The sequence below is a fragment of the Spinacia oleracea genome, chromosome 4, assembly GCF_020520425.1.
Source record: "Spinacia oleracea cultivar Varoflay chromosome 4, BTI_SOV_V1, whole genome shotgun sequence".
NCBI classification, from domain to species: Eukaryota; Viridiplantae; Streptophyta; class Magnoliopsida; order Caryophyllales; family Amaranthaceae; genus Spinacia; species Spinacia oleracea.
Window position 1 is genome coordinate 121,147,062 of NC_079490.1, and position 25,840 is coordinate 121,172,901.

The 25,840-nt window shown below is 34.9% G+C and overlaps 1 protein-coding gene across 4 annotated transcripts; it reads right to left on the minus strand.

Moving 5' to 3' along the window:
* Positions 1–133: 133 nt before the first annotated feature.
* On the minus strand, positions 134–25,062 carry LOC110784059 (type IV inositol polyphosphate 5-phosphatase 3). 4 transcript variants are annotated; one of them, XM_021988459.2, is made up of 12 exons: positions 24,828–25,062; positions 24,680–24,749; positions 10,403–10,439; positions 10,021–10,180; positions 9,378–9,450; positions 9,164–9,268; positions 7,996–8,857; positions 7,420–7,604; positions 7,127–7,235; positions 2,854–2,996; positions 800–1,034; positions 134–559 (listed from the first exon to the last, which is right to left on the minus strand). In XM_021988459.2, the coding sequence occupies exons 3-12, from the start codon at positions 10,436–10,438 to the stop codon at positions 536–538; spliced, it is 1,932 nt and encodes a 643-aa protein (XP_021844151.1). In that variant the 5' UTR covers position 10,439; positions 24,680–24,749; positions 24,828–25,062; the 3' UTR covers positions 134–535. The 4 variants fall into 4 exon arrangements, with proteins under 4 accessions (XP_021844151.1, XP_021844152.1, XP_056682999.1 ...); XM_021988460.2 differs by having other exon boundaries at positions 24,680–24,740; positions 24,828–25,021; XM_056827021.1 differs by lacking the exons at positions 24,680–24,749; positions 24,828–25,062 and having other exon boundaries at positions 10,403–10,687.
* Between the last annotated feature and the right edge of the window lie 778 nt (positions 25,063–25,840).

Below are 25,840 nucleotides of genomic sequence, written 5' to 3' on the forward strand. Positions count from 1 at the left end.
ACAGATCTCACAATTTTGTTACTCCATGTAACATAAAAATGAAAATGAATGTTGTAAGAACTAAGAAGATACAATTTGACTAGAAAAGTCATAGTCATAGGTGATCTACCATTTAGGACCAAGAGTCGAAGGATTTATTGCACAATTATAGGATAATCCATTCAACTGCATGAGCAAATGTCAGTTAAACACTGAGCTGTTACAGAGCATATAATGACATAGTGTAGTACAATTACTGTAGTGTCATACATAACAAATTTATGGGGTTCTAAAAAAAATACAGTGTAGTACCCAAGTCTCTTTAAGGTTGTTTCATCAATGTACAAATATATCAACCTCTGAATGAATGGGAGTTCCTGATTGATCTGATGTTTACTGTCGCAAAAAAATGATGCACTCAAACTTCTGCTCTTACCTACGTATTTGTTAACAACTGTACAAGTACCCGTGTCGTGTACCACAAACGGAGGACACAATCATCGAATGATAAACACACGACCAAGTCACAGAATCCAGTTCAAGCGCGGCCACTAAGTCAGTGTACCCAGCTAGTTATGTCCTGCAGCAAATAATAACAATGATCTGAAATATTATTACACTGTATATGCTAAATGCTAATTAAGGGTCTTAATTTGCTATTTCGCTGGACAATTTACTCTTGCAATTCACAGCTTGTATGTTGCAAGGAAGCACAACAAATGACAGTTGCACAAATAATGTATGTTCACACTAACAACCTAACATTCAGTATCAAGGGAAGATCAATATATATTAGAACAAAGATTTGTTTTTTACTTGCCTCTTCCGATCTCAAGTGGGTCAATACTGCATTCATTCTGTGGTCAAACACAATCTCTTCACTTTGCACTTCTGCATTAGTAAATGTAAGGGCCCGCTGTAACTTTCTAGGAGAGAACACCTCAACCTCAACATCATATGTTGCAGTGACAGGTCGATGGTCAGACAGCGTGAGTTCAGATCTTCTGTACTCAAGTTGCTTAAATCCTTTTCCAAATGAGAGAATGCGGTCACACCTAAAATCCAGACAATTGAACACAGCACTATGAAGCTTAGATATCTTACTTGGACAATACTGTAAGCCTAACTAGGATACATATTATTACTGTTGGAACTTAGAACCTACCATCTTAGCTAAACAGCCTGCCTCAAGGCAGGCATGTCTGAAAATGAAGGTGTGGGAAGTCAAAACACATCCACAGAATCAATATGTATAAAAAAAAAAAGTCATGTAACTTGACAAATGTATAGGATTTGTTTTGCTGGATGAAAATTACTTTATACCCCCATCGACTTTATTCAGAAACAAATCATGTACAATTATGCATTTGTTATTTCTTTCAAGGGTTTTAGAGATACCCCGCTGTAAAGGTAGAGTAATAGTTGTGACTTGAACTCGATTTGATACAAGGTGAAGAGTAGATGGAAAATTAACTTCTGAATTCCCAAAATTGAAAGTTTGCGCTACTTCCCTCTAATAATGTTAAAGAATGAGAGGGATTTCGGTCATGGTTACAAAGAGAACTTGGAATTGGATACTGGGGATAATGCTGAAATTAAAAGAAACATGGATGATCCTTTTAATTATGTTCATCAGAAATGTTAACTAGAAGTGCTAGTTACATAAGCTTCTCAATACTCCCCCTATAATGACTCCGTAAGGCTGTGTTACATGATAACTTAAGACCTCCAAGCCTCAAATCTCAAGGTTCAATGGTGGAGAGCTCAACCACTCAGCTCCAATTGATTCTTGGTGGTGAAAGGGCATATGAATAGTCATTTCTAATCAAGGAAGCAATCCTTCTGTGTTATCTATGAAACAAAAAAACTGTAAAATGCAGCTCAGTAAGACTTCTGCTTTAACGAGCTGGAACACACTCTTTCCTTCAAGGGTTAAGTGAATAAAACCTAAAAGATTTACTAGTTCTATCTCAAGTTTTCTAGATTTCCTTAGGACTGCTAAACGAAGGCATGTCATGTATTGGACATGTATCATCTTGATCATGTTTGTTTTGTTGACAATTTGTGCCTCGTTATTTTCATAAACAGTTCAAAATTTCTTCTTTAGAGCTTGTTAAATGATACATTAGAGTTTATTCCTAGCTAGATGTTTGGGTTGCTGTTTTTCCATACTCGTATCCTACCAGTATACTTCCACCTGGAATTATAATTAAAATAGAGATATAAACGTAATTCAACATTTTAAATGCATTTAAAGCTTAAACCTATGATGCTTAGAGTTGGAAAAAAGTCTTAGACTCAGATAACACTGTCTCACATGGATAGTTGGATACATGTAGTTTCTAGGTTTCCTGGTATTTTTGAAGGATCGCATTTATCTCCACCATGGGTATGCAAGGTCACGGGTATGATACAGGTTGGGAAGGTATGGGGTGAAGAATCATAGTGACATAAATCTAAACTACCTGCTGACAGGAAAATCTGCTTGATAGTGAGCTTAAACTATTTTGAGTTGTAGGCATCAAAACCTTTCCTGCTGATGTAGGAGTTGCAAAAGGGAAGGGATTAATTGATTTAGGTTAAACAGAGATTTTGTTTTGCTTGGGGAACAATTACTTGGAGAAAACCAATGACTACGACAGTTCCAATTGCAAACAACCTAAGAACAAGGCATGTTTAAGGAAAAAGAAAAACAGGGAGAAGGGAGGGGGACTTTGAATGAGCATCCAAGACAAGAACAGGTGATCTATGTGAACTTGATAAGACGTAGAGAAGAGATAAACACACCCCACATAAAATGGGAAAAAAACCATAAAAACAGCAAGATAGCAAAAGGCACCAACTTTTTCAGGAAAAGATAGTATAATTGCTTACCATGCTGGGGTACGTCTCCCCACTTTTGGATCTTCTCCAATATAATTATCAGAATTCATCTCATATTTGTAAGTTGGTGGAAATTTTAATATACCTTCAGACCATCCATCAAATACACGGCCTTTTCTGAACTCTCTCGCAAGCTGCAGTTGTAAGTGCCACCATATTAAGAATAATGACACCAAAATGGATAACCTTTCAACAAATATAGTTATTCAGAAAAGGGTAGGAATTTGGAATTGCATTAATTTTTCCTTCTAAACACTTGAGACAATTTCTATTTTACATCAATTAGGATCCTGTACCATAATTTGCTGTACCATAATTTCCTTCTAAACACTTGCGACAATTTCTATTTTACATCAATTAGGATCCTGTACCATAATTCCAAAAAAAAATCCTTCTAAACACTTGCGAAAAGGGTAGGAATGGAGTCAATTTGTTTTGTTATTTTGATGATACTCATACTGCCATACACAAGCATACATCATTTGAAATTTCAAGAAGGCAATTACATTTTTTCTAATTATACACTTGCATCTTCTATCGAACAAGACAAGCTCAAATCATAATCTGTTAAATCTATAAATCAATTTCCATATCTGTCACATTAGAGGGGTTTCATATTCATGTATGCATGTGTCATCAAAGATGGATGATATAGAATCGATGTGACAATAACGTGAACAATCACCATCTTATATTTGCAACAAACAGCAATTCAGCATCCAATATTTGTTTTTAGCAGCATACATGGTCAATTGTTTGGTATAACATTTTGCTAGAAGATCCTGTTTTTCAAATTTTCCCGCTTTTTTTTTTTCTATTGGTCATCTTGGAACAATTTCTATAGGTTGGGAAAGATGAACCATGTACACTTCACAATTATTCAGACAGATAGGAAAGTAATATGCAGCCACTGCAAAGTAGCAGAATTAAGGGGCCGTTTGGTTCGCAAGGGGTAAACGGAATGGAATCAAGAATGGGATAGAAGGGTAATGGAAATCATTCCCTTTGATATAAAATGTTGTTTGGGAGCTTTTTATTAATTTCATTCACCTTCCTTCTCACCATTTTTTCTGACCACCTCCACCTCCCCCTCCCCTCCGGCGCCGCCCCCTTCGTCTCCTTCTCTCCTCTTCGCCGCCGCGCCCTTCCCTCTCCTTCTCCCTCTGTCGCCGCCGCCCCCCCTCCGTCTCCTTCTCTCCTCTTCGCTGCCCCTCCCTTTCCTTCTCTCTGTCGCCGCCGCCCCTCCCCCGCCCCCTCCGTCTCCTTCTCTCCTCTTCGCCGCCCTTCCCTCTCCTTCTCCCTCTATCGCCGCCGTCTCTCCCCCACCCCCTCCGTCTCCTTATCTCCTCTTCGTTTCCCTTCCCTCTCCTTCTCCATTTTCGCCGCCGCCCCTCTCCGCCCCCTCCGTCTCCTTCTCTCCTTTTCGCCGCCGCCCCCTCCGTCTCCATCTCTCCTTTTCGCCGGTGGTTGATCTGGTGGCTGGGTGAGGTGGGGGTTCAGGTGACCTAGGTTGGTCAAGGTTGGTCAAGTGGTGGTCAACGTTTTTGAGAGGTGTTGGGGGGAATGGGAATGGAAAAGTCTAGGGGGGGGGTGGGGAATCAAGGTAGAAGGTTTTGGGGGTAACCCAAAAATGAAATTGGGTAAAGGGAATGGTGAAACATGCCAAACAAACGACAACAAAGGGAATGATGTCAGTCCATTCCCTTTCCCTTTCCTGAATACCCCCAACCAAACGCCCCCTAAGGTTCAATCGGAAACCTCTCCATCGCCGATCGGGATAATCTGCATAAGTACACCAGAACTCCCACCCGCTGACAATGCTGAGAGGTGGAGGCTTTGTTACTTGGAAGCAAAGGGATCATGATATAGTATAGGAAAGTAATACAAAGAATGAAAACCCAACATCATACTGTGTGTCATCCCAGTTTTCAAGTAAACTACCTTAACCTTACTTTCAAATGAATTGAATAACCTTTTATCTAGGCCCTTGAATCAAATCCCTCAAATAGAGTGAAGAGTGATCGGGAGCTTTCAGCAGCAAAAGTATAGCAAGAGCGGTAGCTGTTTAGTAAGGGGGTTGCTTATGGCTGGGAGTGATCCCGATAGCTCTTGTTGAGTCGACTGAAGGGCTTGGTTAGCTCTTATCTTATAAAGAATAGTTCTTCTTTTGCCCATACCCTCATCCACCAATGTCTGGATGATGCTATGTTTGATAAAGTGGCCGATGCTAATGCAAGCGATCCAAGTCAAAGGAGAGGTAAGTAATCTCTCGACTTACGGGAGAGGAATGCTCAATCCTTATTAGAAGCTTTTGGACAGAAAGTCTTTTTTTTTTATATGATATATATACTATTCCGTGAAAATAGAGCGAAAGTAGTTGACCAATGATCCGGATAGGCATGGGAGTCCTTGGGCCTCCTGATAGAAAAAAAGATTCTGTTACGGAACAGTAAGGCAGGTTTATTTCGCTCACGAAATGTAATAGCAAAAGCTATGCTTTTGTTGACTCGCTAAAGCGAAGCTTTTGGAGCAGAATCTTTTCCATTTTTCTTCATTTCTTCACCGGGCTTGGACCATGTCTCCCGAACAATCTCAGTACATATGGCGCAAGACGATTCCACATTCTCAAAAAAGTCACCTTATTATCATAAACATTAGAAAATAGAATTGCAAGTTTGCAACTAGCATCATTAACCAACTTAAACTGGCCCTCTTAACCTCACGGCTAGAATTTAGGATGAGCAGTGTGTAAAAATCAAAATTTACTTTTCGAATCAAAGCCAAAACCTCTTTGCAAATAAAACAATAGATTAAGGGGTTATACATTCAGAAACAGAGTCTAGGTTTGCATTTACACTGGACAAGAAAGACTAAATTCTTTTTGTGGTTTATTAAGTGAAGTTTTATGTCTTACAAAGATAATATTCACTTGATGAGTGTTGACTTCATGTTATAATTGATGAGCAGCAGCTATAGTGATTCATTTACTTCGATATGGTGCAACCCAATAAAACTTTATTTTTGGCTATACCACATCATGATGTTCAGTACACTAACACTTTACTTAACGCTAAGAAATATACTTGGTTTGTTTCAAATTATGTTCCCACTCCCAAGGTAGCTAAAGAGAGGCTTACAAAACCTAGAATTATAAATCAAAGAAAAATTTATTCTTGGGGAAGTAGTGTAATCAAGTATTAACTGCACAAAATCTCTTCAAACCGGCACAAGAAAAGGTATTTCCACTCATCCACTGTTTGAGATAGGTCTAAGTACTACTTTTTGTGTTCTGTGTTCGCCGCTTATTTCTTTCTAGATGTTCCCAAAATGTTTGCATTGTTTATTTTTTGATATTTTTCACATACCCTTAGTATCATTTCTTTTCTTTAATAGTTCATACCCCATATATACACATCACTAAGCAAAATCATCCGTTACAGTGGTTATCTTCTTGACTGGTGTAACAAGGTATGACAGGATAAGGTTTTCTGTTTACAGCCCTACAACTTATGGCTACGTAAATTAAAATTTCATGATATGCTCCTAATTCACGGACTTGAAGAAAATTGAGTTTCCAGTTTTACTACTCAATAATCCTCAACAATCAAAATCTACTAATTGTAAGCTGGTTAGTTTCCCTATCTACTGTTACCAACAGGTCAGCAGAAAAAACACCCTTAGACATTCAGCATTCAACCATTCACAAATGATGCTTTATCAGATGCCACAACTTATCTTCACAACCTTGCCAAGAAATAGAGACTTCTGGACCCCAAAGTAGAACTACAAAGTCAGCGTTTGCACACTCACAATCAATGAACTCGTGACATTCTGTGCAGAAAACTAAACAGTTTGACTCCATAACAATCATATCTTGCAGATGAATATTTGACCTAAGCTTAGAACAAGCTATGTAAAGAAATCCAGACTAAGACTGACCGAGGAGATATAATTCGTATAAAACAAAAGGATTAAGAGGGGAAAACATGTTTGAAGTAAACAAGATGAAATTTCTGCTGATATTTTGTAATTTCTAAATGCAGGGCAGTTGAGAATTGAGCCCATCAACGACATAAGAAGTAATATAATACCTCAATTGGCCAAACAACTACGCATTAGTGCCATGTCCCGACTCTCATGTTTGTTTTGAAAGTGACCACAGTCTCACAAAAGTAAAACTACACAAATTTGGATAATTTGAAAATCTCATAACAAAAAATTTTATTTACTAGGAACTCAGTGAGTAATTGATCCGAGCTTATACCTGATCATATTCAACCAATTCAGACCACTCTTTTTGGGATATTAGCTTCCGTGTCTGATCATATGACAGGTTGATGCGATAATTCAAATCACCAAGCCAAAATATTCTTCTGAAAAGATAAACATGTAATGCCATATATCAGACCAACCAAATACATTTTAGCAGCATTTTCACCCCCAAGCACATTCCCTATATCTCCAAGTCTGTGCATGAATACAAACATACAACTACAGGAGAGAAAAAGACCACTTGCTGAAAATCCAGAACAAGAACTGTGAAATAACAGAGCTTACTCGTGATCATAAATGCTTTTAGGAACTCCAAGACCTGAACCAGTGCGAAACAATGTCTTCCGGTGAATTTCATTCACGTCAGCGTTTCGTTTTAGTTGGTCGCATTCCTTTTCCCCAGATGTCAGGTGAGTACATATAAAGCAGAAAAGAGTCTGATATATAGACATGCTGATAGAAACTGCTCCCTGGAAAACTAAAGAAAGATTAGTTTCCAGATGATGCAAGTAAGACTGCATGATCAGCTTCCATAAAGTTTCACAAGGCATAAAAGGCAAGTAGCATTGCATCAATGGATAAAATTAAATTTCATAGAAAAGACAGATACATAGAACTCGCAGATTTAAATTTATTAAAAACAAGGGGGAAGATATGAGAAAAACTGTCAGCAGAATATAGTAAGTAGATTCTTAAAGGGGAAGCAGATTGGGGATGTTTTTTTTCGTAATTGTGTAGATAGGTGATACTATCAGAGATTTTCTAGGACAGAAAGTGAGAATGAAGCTTCAGCTACAAATTCTAAGAAGTTAGGAGGTCAGAGCAGGGAGGAAGGGAAATCAAGAAACAAAAGAGACATACCTTGTTACCAATATAGCCCATTACACCAACACCAACAGTAGACACCTTTAGGTTCTGTATATGTTTACGCAAGTCCTTACGAACCCATATAGTAAGGAAAATTCCAACCATTTGCTTACTTGCTATCCTCACATATTCTGGTTTTCTTTTCCGTCGTATAAGTGACTCGAGATCAAGTTCTGCAAGCGCAGTAGCATCTAACAATGTCCTGTTGTTACCCGTTATCTTGAAAGAATTGTATGCCCTAAATGATTTACTCAGCTTCAAAGATTTTCCTGACTTACAGCTAAATGGTCTCTCCAAAACACGTTGAGCAAACAAATCTAGGGGTGGCTCAGGCCAGCACAAACCAATCCTTTCTGTTCCACTTAGGGTCTTAGTTAATTTTGAAGTCACTGGATTAGTGGCGAATACATCATCTTCATTCACACGGCCTGACAGAAAACTCTGTAACCTTCGCAGTCTGTTTGGAGATATAGTTTGCTTAATCAAATCCTTCTCCATACAAACTTCTGAATAAGGAATCTCGTCACCTCTTGAAACTTCAGGGTCCTTATATATCCCATCATTGCTCACCAGTTTGTCTCTAACTTCATAGAATCCATTAGGCTCCTCATCCACAGGATGCACTTCCTCCTCCCCTTCACTATCAGAACCAAGTGATATCTCGTCCTCTATATCAGGAATATCATCTGACGGCTTGAACTTTGATGGAGAAGGGGGATCACTGTAACTTTTAAATCTCTTCTTAGCTGGAACTCTAGTAAGTGTCTCTCGAATGATACTTTCCCATTTCAAGGCTGCTGCTTTATTTTCAGCACCAAAAATGTTTCCAGCATTCAGTGGTACAACTTCCTGGAGACTGTTTGCCAAAAATAAAGTAAGAAAAAAATTACTTCTGCAGTGAATATAATTTTAATATTGATTGAGGAATAGGGTAAATCCGAGGATTAGTAGTACAGCAAGCTAAAGAGAAACAATACAATGGCGTTGAACAAAATATTTGCATGTGTCAGGGAATGATGCAGAAGATGCAGTACGCAGCTGGTTTGAACTTTGAAGGCAGCATCATATAAACCAAGAGAGGTAATAAAACTATTACAAATTGTCGAAAAAGATGGAGGAGAACATATAGGGATATGCTTTAAGACTACTATGAAGATCTTACCCTAGCACGTATATGTCAGATGGGTCATTGACGTTTACCCATTCCTCAATATCAAGGTCATTAGGTGGAAATTTTCCACCGACATTCCATGTCCCAACACATACTCTACAAGCCAGAAGGAAAGAAATAAGCAAGCATAGCTCAGAAAAATAAACAAGAATAGTTTTTATTCCATTAATTTGAAAACATAAATTATCCATGATGGAACAAGTACCTGATATCCTTTGTGTGTATATACTGAGCCCTGAAAGTTTCAGAGTTTCGCCTTTTCAGTCGTGGTAGGTTGTCTGAAATTTAAATGTGCTAATATATGAGCAGACATTAAAGGAAAGGATACACTATCACTATCCATGGACAGACAAAATAAGGTAGAGTTCATAAGAACCTCATATGCAAGTATTTAACCATGTTACATAGGATAGCTTTGGTATATATTTTGTGCAAGTCTGCAACCTCTGCAACCTCATATGCAAGTAATTAAAACCAAATCGAAGTCTCCTTCAATGTCGTTAACTCTGCCAATTGCATAAATTTAAGCTCTCTGCTTTAAATCATCTCGCTAATTTATAAGATGAAAAAGTTGCAAAATTATACAACCCCAAAAACAGGAAATCCAATACAGTATAAATGTAAATTGAATCTGTATGCCCTTAATTCTAAACAAGCGTCAGCATCAAAATTGAGACTTTTATGAGATGAAAAAGAAACAATTAAAATGAATAGCAATTAATGATCCCAATGGAAGTAGGTAAACAACAGGAAGTGCAGAGTAGCAATCATTTAGTAAACAGTATTAATTCCATAATATTACAAAGAAAAAAGAATGACTATAACATAAAAACATCTGGAAAAAATACCTTCATCTTCATTGACAGAAGGTAGAGGACTGAAATCGTTGCCGTTATAATTGTCGTTGTCGTCGTCATCGTTATCTTCAACATCAGTATCGGCACTATAATCGGAATCCTTAGACGACATATTCAACCATTTACGAAGTACAACTCTAGGCCACAGCAGCTGCAAGCATGTGCAACCCAAACAACATAACTCAGCCCAACTCATACCGATACCGTTACTAGTACCACTTCCTCCATATCTCTACAGTATTTCCAGTTTATTGGATTAATCATTTTTATTAATTAATTTTTATATATTTCAACTGTAATGTGTTTGTTAATTAGCTATACTAATAGTTTTCCAGAGAGATTAAAGAGTATGTAATTTTAATTAATGAATTACCTCTAATGATCTTCGACGAGCGTGACGTGGCTGCATCCTGGAGAATATAGAGAGAGGTAGAATTTAGAGTCTAGATTATGTATTTATGTGGAGAGGAGAGAGAAGAGTTATATTTGATTGGTGGATGGAGATGAGAATATGAGAATATGAGAATATGAGATAGATAACCATCTTTTCATTACAAATCAAGCATTTCTCATTTGTTCATTAGTTTCTTGTTTTAGAGTCAAAATTAAAGTATATGTCTTTTGTTTTCTCAATTGGAGATTTGGAGTAAAAGAATGACATGTAACTTCGATAATTAATGTACCTCACTTTTTAAATGGGTTATACTTATATTTATATGTTGTTTCTTTTACTGATGCATTTAATTAAGGAGATAGTCATAGTGTTGACTTAAGTTTGAGAATTAAAAAAATAAATAAAATGTATGTAAATACAAGTACAAGTACAAGTACAACTCTAGCTAGGTACTCCGTAGTATCTAAAGCGTAATCCGTAGCAGTCTACTTGTATAATGAGAAGTTAAAAAGTTTAGAGTCATCTAGCTTCAAGACGAAGGTGAAAGTGAAGGGAAGTGAGGTGGGTCCACGCGCCGTTGAATAGAAGTGGGAACTACTCATTTCCGTTTGCCATCTAGCTTTTTTATTTCCCACAACTTTGTACAATAGTGGCCAGTTGCCCTTTGCCCACTAGGACGCTCCAAGGTGTTTTTGACAGTGATATCATCTACAATCAATCTTTGCACGACATGCATCTACTTGACCCTTTCGTTAACAAATAATTTACCAATTTATTCAACTTTTTTGTTTCTTCGGTTATATACAAGATTTTTATTTTTATTTTTAGGAAAATTATAAACTTCAGGTTACAAAAATATATGTTGTTATTATTTAGTATCACAAATGGCCGAGTTTAAGTTTTATATATAACAATCTATCTACTAGAGGTGAATAGTTTTCATTTATCAAATCATGTGATTCAAAATAGGTTATGTACATGACATATTAGACAAGCTTTTGTATGTGGTCGATATAGAGTTGAAATGATAGCTCTATAATTTCAAATTAAAATAATGTTTTGTATTTACTTGTGCATTTGTCTCTCCTCTTTCTCATATTTCCTTGCTAGTTTGCAAGCTCGGCAACTATATCGATCCTCTAATGACCCAACCCATTTTAACCCATTTGTTATAGGTGACCTTTTTATAATTTGCCCCATCTGCACGTACCAGTCTTAACTCCTGACACACTCGATAATCAGGTCTAGTTGTCCCTTGCTAGCATTATACGGAGTAGCAAATACAAATATAAAATAGTGAAACACGCATGATTTACTATTCAACCTTCAAGGCAAACAATATAGCAATATATAAGTGTTGAATTAGTGGTGGAAAATAGATTGGAGTGTTTTTGTGTAGGGTAGGCGAAGATAAGGCTCGTTCATACATTCTACTTTGCAATAAACCAAAGTAGTCTTTATTGCTTAAACCCCAAAAAGAAAATTAAACTTATGTTTGTTTGTATATAATCTAGACTATTGTGTACGCTTCTCATAGGAGCATCTATACATCATGAAGGACCTATAATAAAGTCTCATCGGCCATCTTAGCCAATCATTAAATATGCTCTTTACTGCACATAAACAACTTGAAACATACAAACATATATTCTAAACTAACTTAAAGTAGTAACACATAACGCTAACTTCTAGTCAAATTATAATAATACTAACCTAAGTAGTAACACAGGCTATCACTCAGTCTAAACACTAACTTCCAACCAAATTATTGTGATTCCTAATAATACTCACTAAATACTCGTAATTAACCTTGTCAACTGCCTTGTTTTTAAAAAGCTTTACACTGTATTTAATTACTTAATTTGTCATGTTTTTATATATTGAATCACTTCTCCTAAAAAAGTGGATGATAACAATAATTATTGTATTTGTTACTCATTTTAGTAGTTAAAAGTTGGCTTTGATATCACCAACTATGCTTATGTTTTAGATGCAAAGAGCAAAATAAGCTTACGCAGTTTCTATCCCTTCGCACCACAATTTACATTAAACTTGGATACATGCACTACAACAAACCTGAAACTATACTATCGGATGCAAGAAGTGACATAAATGATGGTCGAATACGCAAACCATATATTTGTGTCATACGTAGTATATATAAACATTATTGTTAAAATCAAGTATTACACTCGCAAATATAGTTTATGCTCGAGTACAAAAAAACCCTCTACACAAAGTAATACTCCAGTTGTTGGTGAATTGATGTCAACAAGACCGATTTAGTATTTTAAGTTGTATTGTATTCAGTAAAGGGCTTTTTTAATTGGTTGTATTAGGCAGAAATCAGTCTAAGATCAATAAAGCTCAATTTCAAAGAAAAATGAATTCAAATCTATCAATAATATTAATGGAGTAATACAAGTATGTTTCACTCAATAAATAATTTTATATCAATTAATTAGGTGATAATAAACCTTATTATTAACAAAATATTGATATTAATTAATTTAACAAATTATTGCCTTTAATTTCTAATTTTTTAAGTTTAAGCACTTAATTTTCACATTCAATAATAAAATATAAAAATAAACAACAAAGGTACATTTTATATTCACCTAATGTTGAAACCCTATGTTGTCCACATGTGAACTGTCCCATATTGGAGAAATATGACAGAAAATACCACCTTATAAGTTTGTAGAGTCACTCACACTATTGCTAATTGGTTTTAGTGTGGAATTTCAATTGGGCTTATAAGTGGACCGAACTTTCCCCCTCCTTAATGGATAGCCCATACCTGTTTTATATTTCCCTGAAATTTAACACCTATCTTCAAATACTCCGTATAAAACGTACATGAATTATTTTGGTACTTATCCTATTTGAACAACTTTCACCTATTAACTGAACTTGTAGGACATATTACATGCACCCGGATGGCCCCTCTCAAATTTCCTCCATAAATGTGATAAGGATCATCAGACCACCAATGGGCATAGAAATACCTTGGGTGTACAGTACACCCTAGTGCACCTAATAATTTTCACTGAACTTGGGTCCAAATTCCTATCAACATAAAGCAAGACAAAAACTAATAATAGTAGTTTAGAATAGTTGTTATTAAACTAGTTAGGGGTTGATATTAAGAAGGGAGATAAAGCATTGTAGTTTGTATTTGGTAAGGGGTTGATTATAATAGGTAGTGGGAGATGAAGTAACCAAAAAAGATGAGGTTTCAACTTCTACGCTTCGTGCAAATGGCTAAACGCACAAATAAAATGGAAAATGAAAGGAGTAGTAAAAGCTCATGTGATCAGAGGAAGATATGTAGAACGAATTAGGTACACCGTACATCCCGGTGTACCTTATCACATTTTCCCCTTACATGTGAGGAGAAAATGTGAAAGGGTTCACCCATTTACATAAAAATACCTTGGGTGGATGGTGCACCCGGGTGTACCTAATAATTTAAGAAGATATGTGCTAGAAAAGCGCATGTTAGTAATTACCCCGAGCCCTTGTGTCCCAATCGAGTGTACTCCAACGTCTAATGCAAATCATATTATACATCTGAGTGCACAGTTTGCAAATTGGATTGAAGGTCTATGGTGTAAAATTCAACATAAGTGTTTTTAAAATTAAATGATACTCCCTCCGTATTTATTTAAGGGATACACTTGCCTTTTCCGGCCGTATTTATTTAAGAGATACAGTTGTCATTTTTAGTAACTTATCAACCCCACCATCTAATTAAATAATACATCTAATATACCCTATCACCCACCATCCTATTAAACAAATAATTTCATAAACCCACCCCACCCTCCACCCACCAAAATGACATTGTCCCCACATGTTTAATACAAACTTTTGTATAAGGCGGTCTTACGAAAAAGACCGCCTTGATGGCAACCTAACATGCCACGTAAAATCTGACGTGGCAGAACTATAAACTTTTTTTTTTATGAAAATATAAATACCCATTTTCTTCCCATTTTCATTTCAAAACCCTAATTTCTTTCTCTCTCCTCCAAATCTCTCTGTCTCTCTCCTTAAACGCCGCCATACTCTCATCAAAATTGATGACGGAAATGACGAAGCAGGCGGCGGAGCTCCTCCACTTTCCAGCGGAGATATTACGGTGGCCGGCGAGTAGCGCGAAATGATAGAGAATAGCGATGAAGGAATCAAAAGAAGGAGGAGAGCCGCTCTCTTGCCGTAAGAAGTCGGTGGCCGACGGGATAGGGAAGCAAGGAGCTGCGCGGCGAAGGAAAGAGATGAAGGAGAAGTATCCGTCCTTGCCGTCGTCGCCTTCCGCGTTGGCGTTGGTGGCGTTGCACGGGTTGAGCCGCGGGTGTTAGAGGCATTGCGCGGGTCACCTCCTCGCAAAGCTGCGGCTTCAATGATTTTAGGTTTTAGGCCACCGCAAGATCCGCCGCGGCCATACTGATTTTTGATCTCGTCGCCGCCATCAAGATTCGAGAAGGAGTAGAACGACGAAGGAAAGAGAAGAAGGTAGAAGTCGATTATGATGATAAATGGCGAAGGAAAAAGGTTTGATTTTCTACAATCTGTAGATTTTAATTTTATTTATCTGAAATTATCATGTTGCCGGATTTTTTGGATTTTGATTTTTATGTATGCGATTTTGTTTTTGTTTTGATTAGGTTTATGTTTCGTTTCGATTGAATTGTTTAGGTTTTTCTAATTTCCTCTTTTGATTTAGGTTTTTTCTATTTTTGAATTTCTGACAGGAGGAGGATTTGCCGCTGGTGGTTGCTTCTGGTGGTTGCCGTGGAGGCTACAGCCGCCACCCTGGTGCTGGAAGTTGCGGTGCTCGGGACTTGCTGGTGCTCAGTGTTGTTCATGTTGTTGGTGTGGTAGTCGGACTAATTGATGCAGAATGGAAGCCTTGCGGTGGCTGCTAAGACTTGCGGTGTCGCGAATGAGCAATTGATTGCTGTTATTTAATTAGTTTTAGGTCTTTTGTTTCAGTTAAGAATATGGTTCTTTTAGTTAAGAATGTTGATGGTTTAGTTAAGAATTAGTTAATTTCGATTCGAATGCTTCTTTTAGTTATAATTGATTTTGTTTTAGTTACGAATATTGTTGTTTTAGTTAAGAATTATTTCATTTTAGTTAAGAATTATCATCTTTTAGTTAAGATTAAATTTCTGAGTTTTAGTTAAGATTTTCTGAAATTTAGTTAATATTTTCTAATTTTAGTTACGAATTTTCGAGTTTAATTTAAAATTTCTGATTTTCTATGTTTTAGTTATGAATTTATCAGTTTTAGTTACGATTTTCTTGGTTTTAGTGAAAGTTTTTTGAGTTTTAGTTACGTATATTTTAGTTTCAATTCAGGGCTTTACTTACAATTTTCTTGGTTTTAGTTAAGATTTTTTGAGTTTTAGTTATGTATTTTTGAGTTTTAGATAACGAATTTCAGAGTTTTAGTTAAGATATAAAATTTTAAGCATTGAAACTAATTAGTTAAGCAATTGAATCAATTAGTTAAAAAATTAAACTATTAAGTTAAGTTTCGGAATCAATTAGTTAAGCAATGTAATAAATTAGTTAAGCAATGTAACATATTAGTTAAACCATGCAAGCAATTAGTGAAGCATTGAAACCAATTAGTGAAGCACTGAAACCAATTAGTGAAGCACTGGAAGCAATTAGTTATACACTGGATTTAATTAAGTTAACCACTGAAACTAATTAGTTAAGTTTGAGATTCAATTAGTTAAGCAATGAAACTAATTAGTTATACAACGAAACCAATTAGTTAAGCACTGAAACCAATTAGTTAAGCAATGAAATCAATTAGTTAAGCATTGCAACTAATTAGTTAATATTTTATGAGCTTTAGTTAATAATAAGTTTGTTTTAAATTAATAACTATTCGACTCATAAGTTTAACTATTTGTTTTTATACCTTAACTATTTTGTTATTCAATTTGTTATGATTTTATTTCTTTTAGTTATGTTTTACACTAGTTTAGTTAGTACCCAAAAAATTTAAAAATTTTAATTTCGAAAAAATAAAATAAAATTTAAGCCTGAAATCAAATTAGTTAAGCTTGAAGTCCAATTAGTTAAGCTTAAAGTCCAATTAGTTAAGCCTGAAGTCCAATTAGTTAAGCCTGGAAATCCAATTAGTTAAGCCTGGAAAAAAAAAATTGAAAAAAATATTTTTCAAATTTTTTTTAAAAAAAATTGAAAAAAAAAAATTTTCAAATTTTTTTTAAAAAAAATTCGAATAAAAAAATAATAATTTAAGCCTGAAATCAAATTAGTTAAGCCTGAAATCCAATTAGTTAAGCTTGAAGTCCAATTAGTTAAGCTTGAAGTCCAATTAGTTAAACCTGGAAAAAAAATCGAAAAAAAAAAATTTAAAAAAATTTTTGAAATTTTTTTTTTTTAAAAAAAATTTACATGCTGACGTCAGCACATGCGCCAACATGGCTGCCAGCAAGACTGCCAACAAGGCGGTCTTTCCTGTGAGGCGGTCTCACACAAAAGTTTCCGCATGTTTAATTATTAAAATATCTATCCAACCTCACTTGCTTTATTATTTTATTTCATTCAATTATTCTTCTTAATACCCGTGCCCGGCCAAGTGTAGCTCTTAAAAAAATACGGAGAGAGTAGTACGTATTAAGCATTATATATGTTGAAGTATTATGTTTTTATTTATAGTTTAATGAAAATAAAAAGTATATATCTTACATTCTTTTTATCAGAATAATATAGGATCGATTTTTTCAAAACTTATTTTATTGTATACGTTATTACTTATTAGGCTATATATGTCAGCTGTACATACAAAATAGGGACTTATTTTTTTAAAATTTGACATAGGATAGGGACGTTTTTAACCATGAATAAAGTGGATGAATTATATGTGAATGGCCCCTACAAGTTATACTTTAAAAAAAAATCAAACTTTTGAAGAACGATTCCATTCACATGAATAAATACGGAGTAGTTCAATTCCGTAGAGATCAAAGACCATAAGCAACCATTAAGATTATAATTTAGGATCACATGCACTCTAAATAGTGGGACTATTCCACCAGAATGTTAAAGCCAATTACTAAATTGCTCCATTATATTTATGACATGTAACTTGTTGACACACGTAATAGGGAAACTAAAAATGTGGTTGGTAAAATGATTGAGTTGGTGAGAAATTAAGCTAGGGTTATCCACAATTTGTCCTTTTTAATTATCTAACATCCGGATCATAGTTGAAAAAGCAATAGATACCTTCTTTTAGTGCACCACCACCACCACCACCACCACCACCGTCCAATCAGCCACTTGGGAATACCACTACTCACCTCATCTATGCGGCTATACCACACACCACCTACCTTAAACTTCCATTGCCATCGTGTAACTGTACGTTTTGCCGATCGTCTATGTACATGATTTTTTTGCATTAACTCCTTACTTAGATAACAAATTGCTTTTATAATAGAATGGAAGAACAACATTATTAATAAATATTCAAGAAAATTATAATGCCCAAAATTAAGCACTTCATCCCTTCCTTACTTAATGTTATGCTCCACTCACTGTACATTTTTGTTTCTATTTTTTTTTTAAATGTGAATGGGCGTAAAATAAGGTGAACTAATTTTTGGACCCAACGTTTACTATGTTAATAACATTCACAATTACATTTTTTTTTTTTTTTTTGCAATGATAACATGAAACACATAATAACTAGTGGTAAAAATCTTTATTGTTTAAATTCAATGTCATGGGTTTGTACCTTACACAAACCATGTTAATTAGATAATATATATGTATATGAAGATTACATAGAGCGAAGGAACCATTAGCAGAGAGTCACATGTCCGTATACTTTCTTATAAACGTCTTTTAATATATAGTATATAGATGAGTGTAATAAAGAGGTACATATTGAGTAGTAAAAATGTGAATGTTGGAGAGCTAAAAATAAAAAGCTACTTAGTTATAGTAGTATAACTAACTATTCAATAATAATAAAATCGATTAGCGGTTTATGGTTAACTGAGTAACCGTATCAAAAGCTCAGTTAACCGTTTAAAAGGTAACCGATTTAAATGGTACGGTTACGGTTCATGAAAATGCCGAACCAAAATTTTCGGTTACCGAACCGAATCAAGTTTCAGAACGGTTAACCACCCATCAAGTTTCGGGACGGTGAACCACCCATGAACACCCCTACTTGTAATAGTATAACTAATTGTTCCACCAATACCAATGATGTTTTGGCGACTGAGCGTCTGTATACGATAGATCTCAGGTTCGAATCCTCCCGACCATTTGTAATTTATATTGTCTTTCTTGCTCATTCAAAAAGAATAATGACTTCACCAATTAAATAATACTCTTTCCGTTTCTTTTTGTTTGTTACGTTTAGACTTTTGCACGTTTATTAACATATAATAAAGATTAGACATTTTGAGGTAACGGGCTCTGGTGCAATTTCATTTTAATTTAATGTTCACTTTAGTAATATGCTATGAAGTGTGTTTAACTCTTCTAATTTATTTTATTTCACAAAAATGACAAAAAAAAAAGTAATACACTGGTCTATTCTTTTGGGTGATGATAAAGGTTGTAAGTTTTTTTTTTTTTTTTTTGAGGGGGTAAAGGTTGTAAGTTGGGATAACTAAAAATGTGTCGGAGTTTAATTGGTACATATAGTCACCACGTATATTATACGTTATCGGAATATTTTTATTATCAATGCAATATTTTTACTTTGAAAATATGTAAATAAGGTAGTCGATATAAAGAGGGAAACAAATTAGAATATTAAAAAATTTATACTTTTTTTTGTAAGGTCATGTTATCATTGTGACACGACTTAAAGGTCTCTTATTGCGATCTTTATCATTTTTCGTATTTTTTTTCCCTGAAAAATATTTTCAAAAATAGGAGGAATTTGAGTTTTAAACAATTTTACTCGTTTTTTTTAGGGGATTATTTTACTCCGTAACTAGTTTAGTACATGCAGTACTTAGTTTGTGATTGACACATGGACATATGGTGTAGAAATTTGAACATTACGGAGTATTTTCCTTCACAAGTCTCCCCAAAAGTCCCATCATACCATGCATTTCCTTCTATCTTTGTCTGATTCCTACCTAAAGGCTTAGAAAATCTAAATTAAAATTTGAAATGCATGATTGTTTGTAGCAGGTTGGACACACAAAATTAGACATGATAAAAAATTGTTTAAACAAACTTCTCGGGTTCAAAAAATATACTCCATCCGCTTTAAAATACTCCCTCCGTTCCTAAATAAGTGTCACATTTGGGCTCCGGCGCGATAATTAATAAAATTGTAAAGTGTGTAAGAGTTAATGATTGAGAATGTTTTTTTTTTTTGGGAAAGGAAAAAGTAGATAATTGTTTAATTGAATAAAGTACAAATAAAAGTGGACGTGGGGATTGAAAAGTGGAAAAGTGTAGAATGTGTAAGTAAAAGTAATCATGATTTATAGAAAAGTGGGAAAAGTGTATGGAAAAGTGTGAAAATTGTATGGAAAAGTGGAAAAAGTATATGTTCAAAAATAGAAATGTGACACTTATAAGGGAACGCCAAAAAAGGAAATGTGACACTTATTTAGGAACGGAGGGAGTAGTTGCAACACTTTAATTTTTGTATTATTATATAATTAATCTACTTTATTTATTTTTGATAATCTATACTTTAGGAAAAACATATTTATGTGAAATCTTGTTAAATTCGTCTTAATGTATATTTTACGAAACAATTTTTTATAATTTTACTTATCGATAATTAAATATATTAATTGCTCAAGATATGCATTGAAAATCGTGAAAAATAATGTGTTGTAACTAAAAAAATCGGAGGAAGTATGAATGCGGATACAAGACTCTTTCTTTCTGTCGGTGAAACATGATTAGCAGAATTAAATCGTAATTTGGCTAACTTTTTGAAATTGTTAAATTTTATGTAGGTTTTTTGTTTCCCTCTTATTCTTTCTTCTATCTCATGTACTTGACCTTTGTGTTTTTTCCTTTTATTCTTTTTCTATCCATGTACTTGTACTTGACCTTTGTGTATTTCCTTTTATTCTTTTTCTATCCATGTACTTGTACTTGACCTTTGTGTATTTCCTTTTATTCTTCTTCTATCCATGTACTTGTACTCGACCTTTGTGTTTTTCTCTTTTATTCTTTCTTCTATCCAGGTATTTGAATGGTACCTCAAACGTTTGTCTTGAGTTTGGAAGAGATGCAAACGTACTTGAAGACTTTTGTAATTCGGATTATGGAGGTGATATGAATGATCAAAAATCGACTTTGGGGTATGTGTTTACCTTGGGTGGTACGATAGTAAGTTGGCAATCGTCGCTACAAGATGTTGTAGCACTTTCAACTACGGAAGCCGAGTTCATGGCGATTACCGAGGCATTCAAAGAGCCAAAGTGACTATATGGTCTTGTAAGAGAGGTTAGTCCATGTTCAAAGTTGATTTGTGTGTTTTGTGATAGTCAAAGTGCAATTCATTTGTCAAAGAGCCAAAACACATTCTACAAGAGAACGAAACACATTGATGTGAAGTACAATTTCGTTCGAGACGAGCTAATGAAAAAGAGCTTGGTCTTGGAGAAAATTGGTACGGAGGACAATCTCGCGGGCATGTTGACAAAGCCATTGTCAACCACTAAGTTCACTTTGTGCGTGGATTTAGTTGGTCTTACTCCATTCTTGAAGTGAGCCCTAAAGGGGGCATATTGGGGAAAGCTTGTTGTGTATTACTCAAGGTTGATGAGTGTGAAGGATTGAATTCAAGGTGGAGAATTGTTGTGAATAGGTGAATAAAATCCTTAATGGAGGATTAATATAGTTGGGTTTGCTAATTATGCAAAGAAGAATTTAAGGAAGAATAGAAATGAAGCAATTTGCTTCTTTTGTACTGTGCGCATGCACAACCTAAAGGCGTGCGCACGCACAGATTTCACAGTGGCTCCTGCAAGTTTTTTAGGAAACTTGTGCGCACGAACAAAATGGCTTGTGCGAGCGCACAAAATTTCTGTGCGTGCATACAACAGGGTCGGCGCACGCACAAAATTTATGTGCGGGCACACAACTGAGTGGGATCTTCTCCTTCCTTTTGTTTGGGCTACGTGGCTTTTTCTACTTCATTGATCTTATTTCTTCTTTGGTACTATATATACCAACTAATCTATTTCTGATTTTTGGTGGTGAGTTTATAGTGAGTGAAACACATAAACACAAGATAGTTAGAGAGAGAAAGTAGATCTAAACTCATTCTCACACCATTTCTACTTGTAATACCTCCTCAAATATTGAAGTGATTAATACAAGCATTAAGCCCCCTCCCCAAAATGGATGTAGCTCATTTATGAGGTAGAGCGCTAAAAGTCGCCCCACATTACTCAAAACCGCCCCATTATTTTACTTTAATATCCTTATATAATGAAACTTTTCTCCCAAATTAATTACCCCATCTATTTTGAAGAGAGAAAGTATCTTCATCCAAACTACCACCATACACCCATAAAAAAATTATTTAAACCAAGCAATTTTATTTGTCAATAAGTACATTAATCAATAAATTAAAAAAATACTAATTTAATTTTGATTCCACAAACTTATGCATTTTAAGTTTACACCATGGTAGAGACTTATGCATTTTAAGCTCACACCATGGCATAGACTTATGCATTTTAAGCTCACACCATGGCATAGACTTATGCATTTTAAGCTCCTGCCATGGTACGAGCTTAAAATTCATAAGTCTGTACCATGGTACAAGCTTAAGATGCATAAGTCTCTTAATCTTTTCTCCGAAACAAATTACATCAAATTCAACAACAAATCAAAACATTAAATAGTATAGACTTATGAGTTTTGAGCTCCGACCATGGTATACACTTATGAAGTTTAAGCTCCTTCCATGGTACGAGCTTAAACTACATAAGTCTATACCATGGTCGGAGCTCAAAACTCATAAGTCTGTACCATGGTACAGGCTTAAACTTCATAAGTCTGTACCATGGTACAGGCTTAAACTTCATAAGTCTGTACCATGGTACAAACTAGAAATGCATAAGTTTCTGAATATTTTTTTCCGAAAAAAAGTCCTCTTGTGAATTTGATGTTCCACCGGTAGTCTCGGCCATGTAAAAATTATTTCACATTATGTTTAGGGTGGGCGGTAAAAAGGGAAAAGGTAAAGGATAATGGTAAATGCTAAAATGAGGGGGTAAATAAAGGGGGTATATGGGTAAAATATTAGGGCGGTTTTGAGTAATATGGGGCGGTAAATAGTAAGCCCCTTTTTGAGTGAACCACTATAAATTTGGTGTTCTTTATTTTAGCACTTATTGTTCTTCATTTATTGTCCAACTAGAAAACCACAAATCAAAATATTTCGATCTTTATTGAATTAATCCGACATAGATTGATTAGTCATCTAAGTTTTACAAAACCAAAATTTAAAAACCGATCGAGGAATACAAAAGTAGCCCTAAAATATAGTGGTACAAATAGAAAAAAGTCTAAACCTATGTCACTTAAATTAATAATTAGGTCTATACCCATATTGGATTGTCGAAAATCCGACATAAATACGTACTTATGTGAGATAAAATGATGTTCTAAAGCGTAGCCCGTAAGACACAAAATTAACCTCATGAACCCTATGTAAAAGTTATCCAAAAAGTTGAAGAATGATAAAATTTGGGTGCCGCATTATTAATAAAAATGTTGTATGCATGTGATTAAAATTAGATACAGTAGTGAGTAGTGAGTAGTGAGTAGTGAGTAGTGAGTAGTGAGAAGGCAAATTGGCGTGCTGTGTAAAAAAAAACAAGAGAGCTATGCTAGACGGTGGACAAAATCAATAGTAAATAGTTGTGTGATTTGTAACGTATAGTCACACTCAAAAACTGGTGAAGTCATTCCTATTTCCTATTTCCTATTGCCTACCTAGTATCTAGAATAATAAATCGAAATCGGTAATGGATTTACACCATTTATGTTTCATTTGTTTTTTTATGTTTCATGTCAAATTTGTACCATTCTTATATAACAGTAATTCCAGGAATATAGCTGTGCATTTTCAAACTACAGAGTACTTCATCGAGGAAGAGTTGGCCTAATCCCTCGATTCACATCACTAGTACGTTTCCGTACTATACTTGAGGTTGATTACATCTTAACACTTGTTGTATTACTTGATGTTTGTAATTTGTCACGCAAAAGTTAATCATGTAATCCAACTATTTTATATTCGATCTACAGAAGAATGACTATAATCCAACTAGTAAACTATGCACTCCATAATTAAGTTGTACATGTACTCCATTTACAGCTTATTTCTAAACTCTGGTCCAACTTTGCATAATAACAATAATAACAACAATAATAATAATAATAATAATAATAATAATAATAATAGTATACGGAGTAGTAGGTATATTTTTGGTATAATTGATCAATGTATTCATTGTCGGGTAGTAGTAGTACGTATATGCAAAGAAAAAAATGATTAATCCAAAGTTATTGTCCACTTATATTATTATGTTCACTGTGTATGTGTTGATTATAGTTAAACTCTTTTTTGTTTGATACCGTACGGTACAACATTATACTTCAAATTAGAGTACATGATTCTAAAGAGTATGTCGAAAACCAACATACTCCCTCCGTCCCAGATTAGTTGTTTCACTTTTCGTTCCAGATTAGTTGTTACACTTCTAAATTAGGACTGACCCCACAATTATTATATTGTCTGTCTCTTCACATTAATTGTTTTTGTCCCCACATCCTCTCTCATTCAATTAAAAAAAATGCCCCATTAACTCATATCACATCTACTTTTTCAATAAAATAACAATTGATAACCAAATAACCACTTATCACCTAAAACTTTGTGCAAAGTTAAGTGTAACAACTAATCTGGGACGGAGTATAATTGATTGTAAAAAAAAAAAAGATAAATATGCGAACTATTTTTACCAAATAGAGAGAGTTTATAATTTGATTAATTGATTGATGCAGAAAAAAAGATAAAATATATTTAGGCGAGTAATAAGGTAGTTTGATGTTAATTTCGAAAATGAAAGGATAAACGACATCTATATCAGCAGTACCATTGTTACAATATGGGTTCAAATCGTAATTTATACTGCCTTTCGGACAAAAAAAAAGACAAACATAGAAAAAGAGCGAGAGAGGAGGAGTCCAAACCTGTAGTGAGTCGATGGATAAACTGGTAGATCAGTGGACCAACTAATTGTGTGTAAAAATGCTGCGAAAACTTGAACAAAAATAGGAAGAATTAACGAAACGTGAATATGTAATTGGCCTAAAAATACAAGAAGATGATACGCCGTACCTGTAAGGCAATATGAGTACTATATCTGGAAACTGGAAAGTGATGGTGATTCTTGAAACAATGTTAATTCTGGGTGTTAATATGAAAACTGACTTTTCGGGGAATGTGATTGCGGTGAAATATCCTCTTTACTTTCACTTTCCAGTTTCTTGCTGAAACTGAAACTGAAACTGAAAAAAACAGAGAAAGAAAGCGAGGCGGAAGGGGTTCGATCGATCGGTGCTATTTATATTTACGATTATTATTTTCGAAAGTGTGATAATTAGACCTGCTATTAAAAGGACGCGACATCAGACCTGGGTCAAGTTTGACCTCTCTGCCTTTTTTTTTTTTTTTTGGGCGAATGAGTCACAAGGACGGGATAAGAATCGAATTAAGGATCACTTGGAACCGGGATGAAAATTCTAACCAATTGAGCTATCCCTCACTCTCTTTCTCTTTATTAATTGTGGAATACATGTCAAATACTTTGGTTCACTTTTCAAGTCCAAGTTGTAGCTCGGGTCATTTGTGACCATCAGGTCCTTTTGGTTTAGTGTAGGGAAATTTTATACTCCCTCCGTCCCGGAATACTCGACCCGGTTTGACCGGCACAGAGTTTAAGGGACTTGAATTGACTTATTTAATTTAATAGGTAGTAGTTGATAGTGGGGTATTATTTTAATGTAGTTAGTGGGAGGTGGGTTAAGAGGTGGGGTTGGGAGAGAGTAGGGGTTGAATTTTTAATTATTTTTTGAATAGAGTAGGGGGTAGGTGGGTTAATAGGGGTGGAGTGAGAAATAATATAATATTGTTAGAATATTTCCATTTTTAGAAACAGGTCAAGTATTAAGGGACGGCCCGATAAGGAAAACAAGTCAAGTATTCCGGGACGGAGGGAGTATATCAACCGTTCCAATATTATTGCATAATTTTTTTAAAAGGAAATTTACAAATGTTGCACATTTTTTATTATAGAAAATAAAATAGATGTTTTTACTGTATAAACTCAATATACCCATACATCTAAACAC

What these genes read in the sequence shown, in the direction of transcription:
- LOC110784059 (XM_056827020.1), bottom strand. Translation starts at nt 10,438, where the DNA reads ATGCAGCCACGTCACGCTCGTCGAAGATCATTAGAG. An exon ending in GGGAGACGTACCCCAGCATG is followed by an intron (nt 1,035 to 2,853) that starts GTAAGCAATTAT and finishes TCTGGATTTTAG; the next exon opens with GTGTGACCGCATTCTCTCAT. An exon ending in CCCACTTGAGATCGGAAGAG is followed by an intron (nt 560 to 799) that starts GCAAGTAAAAAA and finishes TATTTGCTGCAG; the next exon opens with GACATAACTAGCTGGGTACA.